Source organism: Oncorhynchus gorbuscha, linkage group LG08, assembly GCF_021184085.1.
Source record: "Oncorhynchus gorbuscha isolate QuinsamMale2020 ecotype Even-year linkage group LG08, OgorEven_v1.0, whole genome shotgun sequence".
Taxonomy (NCBI): Eukaryota; Metazoa; Chordata; class Actinopteri; order Salmoniformes; family Salmonidae; genus Oncorhynchus; species Oncorhynchus gorbuscha.
Genome location: NC_060180.1, coordinates 38940113 through 38946986, shown reverse-complemented (window position 1 = coordinate 38946986; position 6874 = coordinate 38940113). Strand labels below are relative to the sequence as shown.

Sequence of the window (6874 nt, the reverse complement as noted above, 5' to 3'; positions counted from 1 at the left end):
TTTGAGAAACCAAGGCTGTCGAGTCTGCCAACAAGAATGTTGTTTTGACAGAGTCGAAAGCCTTGGCCAGGTCGACAAATACGGCTGCACAGTAATGTCTCTTATCGATGGCGGTTATGATGTCGTTTAGAACCTTGAGCGTGGCTGAGGTGCACCCATGACCAGCTCTGAAACCAGATTGCATAGCGGAGAAGGTTTGGTGGGATTCGAAATGGTCCGTAATCTGTTTGTTAACTTGGCTTTCGAAGACCTTAGAAAGACAGGGTAGGATAGATATAGGTGTGTAGCAGTTTGGGCCTAGAGTGTCACCCCGTTGAAGAGGGGGATGACCGCGGCAGCTTTCCAATCTTTGGGAATCTCAGACGATATGAAAGAGAGGTTTAACAGGCTAGTAATAGGGGTTGCAACAATTTCGGCAGATAATTTTAGAAAGAGAGGGTCCAGATTGTCTAGCCCGGCTGATTTGTAGGGGTCCAGATTTTGCAGCTCTTTCAGAACATCGGCTATCTGGATTTGGGTAAAGGAGAAATGGTGGGGGCTTTGGCAGGTTGCTGTGGAGGGTGCCGGGCAGTTGACCGGGGTAGGGGTAGCCATGTGGAAAGCAAGGCCAGCCGTAGAGAAATGGTTTTTGAAATTCTCAATTATAGTGGATTTATCGGTGTTGACAATGTTTCCTAGCCTCAGAGCAGTGGGCAGCTGGGAGGAGGTGCTCTTATTCTCCATGGACTTTACAGTGTCCCATAACTTTTTTTAGTTAGTACTACAGGATGCAAATTTCTGTTTGAAAAAGCTTGCCTTGGCTTTTCTAACTGCCTGTGTATATTTGTTCCTAACTTCCCTGAAAAGTTGCATATCACGGGGGCTATTCGATAATAATGCAGAATGCCACAGGATGTTTTTGTGCTGGTCAAGGGCAGACAGGTCTGGCAGACAGGTCAATAGCGAGTTAATGTTATTTTTTTATCATCATTGCAAACACTGGATAAACGGGAGCGACGACTGCTGGCTAAATGGCTACATAACTATAATGATTACATCATCACACAAAACGCTAACTGTTTTTGCCCCAATGCAATGCTTGTGCTACGGCAATATCTGTTACAACAGATAGAAAAGGTTGTAGCATTCAAATGTATTTTTTGGAACGTTTGTTCAAATCGCAGATGTTCAGAAATACGAGACCGAGAGCTCTAAATCATCATATCGATAAGATTGGTTGAGGGTTCGGAAGAGGGTGAGTGACGAGATAAACGTAGGCCTACATGTATGTGCAGAAGGGATTCGGATCTGATTGGAGAAATATGTGTCCAGCGAGGAGGGGTGGGGGCGAGATAAACGTAGGCCTACATGTATGTGCAGAAGGGATTCGGATCTGATTGGAGAAATATGTGTCCAGCGAGGAGGGGTGGGGGCGAGATAAACGTAGGCCTACATGTATGTGCAGAAGGGATTCGGATCTGATTGGAGAAATATGTGTCCAGCGAGGAGGGGTGGGGGCGAGAACTCCGTATTCGTAGCCTCTTCCTTTCAATTTATAGCCGTTGATTCTTGAAGTATATAACTTAGAAATTCCACATGAGCTCAATTCAACTGTCGTACCCCATCAGAACCCAAAATATAAGATTGTTTCACTCCAATGGTTGTGCACAATGTCAATGTAAACACACTGTATAGCCTCAAAACATGGTTAAAACGATCATTTTGATATCATGGATGGTCAGTCCTTGCAGCGGTCTATGAGAGTGGTTACATTTCAACACGCACATTCCTCAGCTTTTTTTCTCCAAAACTCAGGTGGGCTGACAGCTTTGTTATTGTGTAAATGATAGATTCTAGCTTTTAAACAGATTTACTGTAAATAGTTGTTACATTAGGCCTACCCTTCAAAATGACCTTCTCAAAATGGCAGTACAGACCCGCCCAGGGGACACACTTTTCAGCTACTTCGATACATCTACGACTTGAAGTAATTTTCGTAGCAGGTTATGAGAGCATTTTCCCTAACACTAACCATTTTCCAAACCTTAACTTCAGTCTACTAACCTGCTACATGAACTCTCCTAACCTGCTACATGAACTCTCCTAATCACTGCGTAAAATTCACCTAACCTGCTACGAAAAAGTAACTTCCAGACATAGCATACCACCCTGCATTCCACTGTTGATTTGCCACTGAAGCTAAGCAGGGTTGGTCCTGGATGGGAGACCAGATGCTGCAGGAAGTTGTGGTGGGAGGCCAATAGGAGGCACTATTTCCTCTGGTTAAAAGAAATAAATCAATGCCCCAGGGCAGTGATTGGGGACATTTCCTTGTGTAAAGTGCTGTCTTTTGGATGGGATGTTAAAATGGGTATCCTGGCTCTCTGTGGTCACTAATGTTAATCCCAGCTAAATTCCCAATCTGGCTCTCATACCATTATGGCCACCTAATCATACCCAACTTCCAATTGTCTCATTCATCCCAACCTCTCCGCTGTAACTATTCCCCAGGTCATTGATGTAAATGAGAACGTGTTCTCAGTCATTTTACCTGGTAAAATAAGGGATAAATAAAAAGTATCCAAGTGGAGTGAAAATAGTGCATGGGTTTCCACTAGTTACCAAAGTCAAAATTGCCTATATTGTAAAAACGGATTCATTTTTTTGTGATGCTTTTGGTCTTAATTTAAGATTTAGGGTTAGGCATAAGGTTAGCAGTGTAGTTAAGGTTAGGTTTAGGTTTCAAATCACATTTTAAGAAGATACATTGTAGAAATAGGCGGGGATTATGACGTTGTGGCTGACCGTCGTGTCAGGAAAAATATAATAATGCTGCGTTTAAAACCCCTGGGAACTCGGAACTGGTGCCTCGTTCAAAACAACTGGTAACGCGGAAAATACAAGGTCAAATCATGACGTCAGTGAACTTCAGGTAGGAAAGTTGTAGATCCAGATAGAGGCCCGAATTCCCGAATAGTAGTTCCGAATTGCATGATTGTTAAAAACGTTCTTCCTCCCGAGTTGTCAGTTAGAGATTTCCCGAGTTCCTAGTTGTTACGAACGCGGCATAACATCTAGATACGCCATATCCTGTTCCAGCTGTCAAATAAAAAATGGCGTTGCTTCTAAGGTCAGTAGTTAGCTAACTGTACCGTACCTAACTTTGATACATTTTATTTGGGGGGGGTTAGACGTGTACTACTCATTAAGAATAATTTGATGTTCAAGTAGATTGTTTAACTTACCTAGAAAGCTTGCGTAACCCCGTTGCTTGTTGCATACAAGTTAAATAGTTAACTCCTACTGTGACGACAGGTTTGAGATGTACATGTTATTTTGATAGCTTATAAACGCTACAATGAGCTCTACATTCGTATGGAAGCCATCCGTCCAAATTCCATGGACGTGACGGCCAATCTAGATAACTAACTTTAGCCTGCTTGTGAAGAATCGTAACTAACTAGCTTGTCCCAACCTTGGATGTGAGGTTAGCTTGGGACTCCTCTCATCACGTGTGACCCAAATAGAAGTTGAACCCTTTTACTACTAGCTACTTTGCTAGCTAGCGTACTAGTATTTCTTCCTCATACAGAACGGCCCAGTAACCTCCGCTCATCTAGGATATTTGAACATTAACACCCTCGAAATGTTGAACTTTGACCACACAGTTTATGATTGCTTGTGCGTTATTAATTGAGCCATTGCGCAACCTTTTCACCAATATCAAACAAGCTGTAATGAATTAAGAAGGAAGCTGCTCACGAATCTTGTCCTTAAACCTTGTTATTACTAACATTACTAAATGTGGTTTGCTTCATCTCTCTCAGGACCTTTACCCGACAGGGCACTTGCTTGTTCCGCCCTCAGTTTGGCATTCTATGCAGACAGTGAGTAGATGTGTCAATTGTGTGTCTGTGTACACTTGTCTCTGTTATTTTTCTATGTAGATAAAAGTGTCCTATAGCCTTGTGTTCTAAATTATTTTTTTCTCTCTGCCTCTAAGTGCTGTTCCAATGGGAACCACAGCAAATGAGGAAATGAACACGTTTTGGGCCAAAAACAACAAATTGAACCGACCAATGTCGCCACATCTGACCATCTATAAGTAAGTTAACTACATGTGTGATAATAAAGAAGCTCACACTGCACCTCAGTAATAGCTGTCCTTGTTGAATTTGGTGCTGCGTTGCTTGATTCTGTTTGTACAGTCCATTGAGTCTCCAGGCCATCAGCGATTCATTTCATGGGAAGACTATAGGCACAGCTTTGATTCAGTGTATTGTGACATGGTTTATGGATCAGGGGAGCACAAGTACCTTTTTTAAAGCACAAAACAACCATTCCTCACAAGATATTTCACTCTATGTATGTAATGATCCTTTATCACTTTTGCTGGACCAGCTAGGCCACAGTGTATTAGACTAAACGTCAGATGACATGGCCGGGAATAACTCAGGCCCCCAACTTGAACTTGATAGGGTTTATATCCAGTGTGAACTACAAATGCTGTGTTTTATATACTGTATGTGTGATGGCCATGGTACCCTGTGTATTGCAGGTGGTCAATGCCTATGATGATGTCCATCACACACAGAGGCACAGGAGTGGGACTCAGTGGAGGTAATGTAACAACCCTGTACAGTATGTGGAAAGGCCCACATGATCAGACCTCAACATATATTTATTTTATTTTCTCTCTCTCTCAGGTATCTCAGCATTTGCTCTATTAGCACTGGTTTTGCCAGGTAACTATCCATACTACCTTGACCTGATCCACTCCCTGTCCGTTGGTCCTGCTCTGCTCAGCCTTGCCAAGTTTGGCATTGCCTTTCCTGTGTCCTACCACACCTTGAACGGAATCCGCCATCTGGTAAGTACTGTGTCCACAGCGCACAACAACACAAGTCAACACTGTCTGCCGGTCCTTGTTTTTCCTTAATATATTCTCCTTTTCTTTCTCTCTCCCTCTCTCTCTTTGTTAGTTCTGGGATAGCGGTAAGGGATTTAAGATTCCTGAGGTGTATCGCTCGGGCTACGTGGTCATTGTGCTGTCAATACTGACCTCCATTGCTGCCATTGCATACATGTGAGCAGCATGACGAGAGCAGAGAAAAGGAGTGCAGGAAGAGGGAGCGAGAGAAGGGACACGAGGGATGCTTTTAAAAAAAATGTTCTTGTCTTTGTCCCCAACACAGTAATTGAATGAATAAATAAATGTCTAACCTATTTTTCTTTCCCTTTTGTTTCTGTTTCTATCATGGAAAGGCATAGCCTGGTCTCAGACTAATGTTTTGTTTCACTTAGCTCACATTCTGTTTTACTTACCTATGGCGAGTTCAGTCCGGTTTCACAAGGCTAGAAAAGGATACTGTTGTGTGATGGGGGAAATTAAACTGAAATAATGGAAATGGGACCATTAATATCACCCTGTTTGTTATCTAACTGAACACTAATGTCACCTTCTCAAATGTCTCCCTATGAAGTCCATTACTTTTGAAAAGGCCCCATATGGCTCTGGTCAAAAATAGTGATATATATATAACAGGTTGCCTCTTCACATGGTAATGTCCTACATTTGTCTCCATTGGCATCTTCCATTTATCTGCAATAGATCCACATTTACATCACTCAGAGATTCAAATCAGCATTAATGCCACTTTCAAGTCAGAGCTTAAGCTTGTGGTGTTTCAACTCGAATCTCTAAGTCTCGATCTGAGTCCATATCTGTATCTCCGCCACAGCGGGAGTGGAGCGTGTGGATCATCCTCAGCCTAGTGAAAGAGAGTCCCATTACTTTGTTTTATGTGTCCACATCCCACCTCACCATTAATAGCATTTTGTAGCCAGGGCAGAAGGTTGATATGAAAGCTGACTGAGTTATCGTTTTCTGAAACGTGTATATATATATATATATGGATCCATGGCGATTTCAGCATGTAAATCTTGGTGGGGCAAACAAAAATGTGGGATGTATGCCAGCAAAGCCACTACACAACACTAAACAATACATTAATTGTTCTAGAACGGTGGCAAACAGTGCCTGCAAACTGTTAACCTAACAGCACTCCCAACAGCTGGCTTTCAGCAGAGCCTTGTCTGACAGCGAAACAGTTCATTCAGCCTCATTTACTGCCTTTAAAAAAACATGGCTGATATGGCTCACTTGCTTAAACAAATGTGTTTTCTACTGACAATTGAGATGTACAAACTATGGCATAAGGGGATGATGAGTGGATAAGAGGCCATCTGTAATTAATTAGCGAGCAACGACGGACGTAGTCATAACTATTTGTTCATCACTTTTGAGATGTACATTGACAGAATTCAGAACATGGGCAGTTATTACAGTGTACTTCCTGTACAAGTCAGAATCGTAGGATAAATAGAGGGGGCATATAAACAATGAACGCTTACAATATTCAATAACATTTCTCTAAAACAGGTTATAGGCTACATGTGCGCTACCAAGTTAGAACAGTAGGTGAAATTAAGAGGTGAAAATAGACATTGAGGCACATTGAACACCGTTTGGGGTTTTGCATGTCAAAAAACATCCGTCATATAACACTATTTGACGTGTTAAATAAGCTTTTAACTTGACACGTCAAATAACACAATTCTATTATAGAATGTTGTTTGTGCTGAATTTGCATTGGTGAAAATAGACCACATTATTACGGTGAGTCACATTGGCTACTAATACCTTACTACACAACATACACTTAGTATTACTTTCTTAGCTACAGTATACAGTATATAGCTACAGTATATCTCCTTTTCATATTATATAATTTATGCAGCAGCATACAATACATTTTTGGACTCACCTTGTGAAGGTGGAGCGATGGTCCTTTGGGGGCAGATTTTGTCATCATACTCTCATCATTCTCTGTCA

The 6874-nt window shown here is 41.9% G+C and overlaps 1 protein-coding gene across 3 annotated transcripts; it reads left to right on the top strand.

Moving 5' to 3' along the window:
• The first annotated feature begins 2896 nt into the window (after positions 1-2896).
• LOC124041633 (succinate dehydrogenase cytochrome b560 subunit, mitochondrial-like) lies at positions 2897-5205 on the top strand. Of its 3 annotated transcripts, none has more exons than XM_046359437.1 (6): positions 2897-3109; positions 3807-3866; positions 3983-4084; positions 4538-4599; positions 4686-4849; positions 4962-5205. In XM_046359437.1, exons 1-6 carry the CDS (start codon positions 3093-3095, stop codon positions 5067-5069), a joined length of 513 nt encoding a protein of 170 aa, XP_046215393.1. In that variant the 5' UTR covers positions 2897-3092; the 3' UTR covers positions 5070-5205. The 3 variants fall into 3 exon arrangements, with proteins under 3 accessions (XP_046215393.1, XP_046215394.1, XP_046215392.1); XM_046359438.1 differs by lacking the exon at positions 2897-3109 and adding an exon at positions 3370-3466; XM_046359436.1 differs by lacking the exon at positions 2897-3109 and adding an exon at positions 3611-3660.
• Positions 5206-6874: the final 1669 nt, after the last annotated feature.

Excerpts from the sequence above, each read along its gene's own strand:
- LOC124041633 (XM_046359436.1), top strand. The coding sequence starts at position 3,626 with ATGTTGAACTTTGACCACACAGTTTATGATTGCTT. Across the intron at positions 3,661-3,806 it reads CACACAGTTTATGATTGCTT|GACCTTTACCCGACAGGGCA; the intron begins GTGCGTTATTAA and ends CATCTCTCTCAG. Across the intron at positions 4,850-4,961 it reads TGAACGGAATCCGCCATCTG|TTCTGGGATAGCGGTAAGGG; the intron begins GTAAGTACTGTG and ends TCTCTTTGTTAG.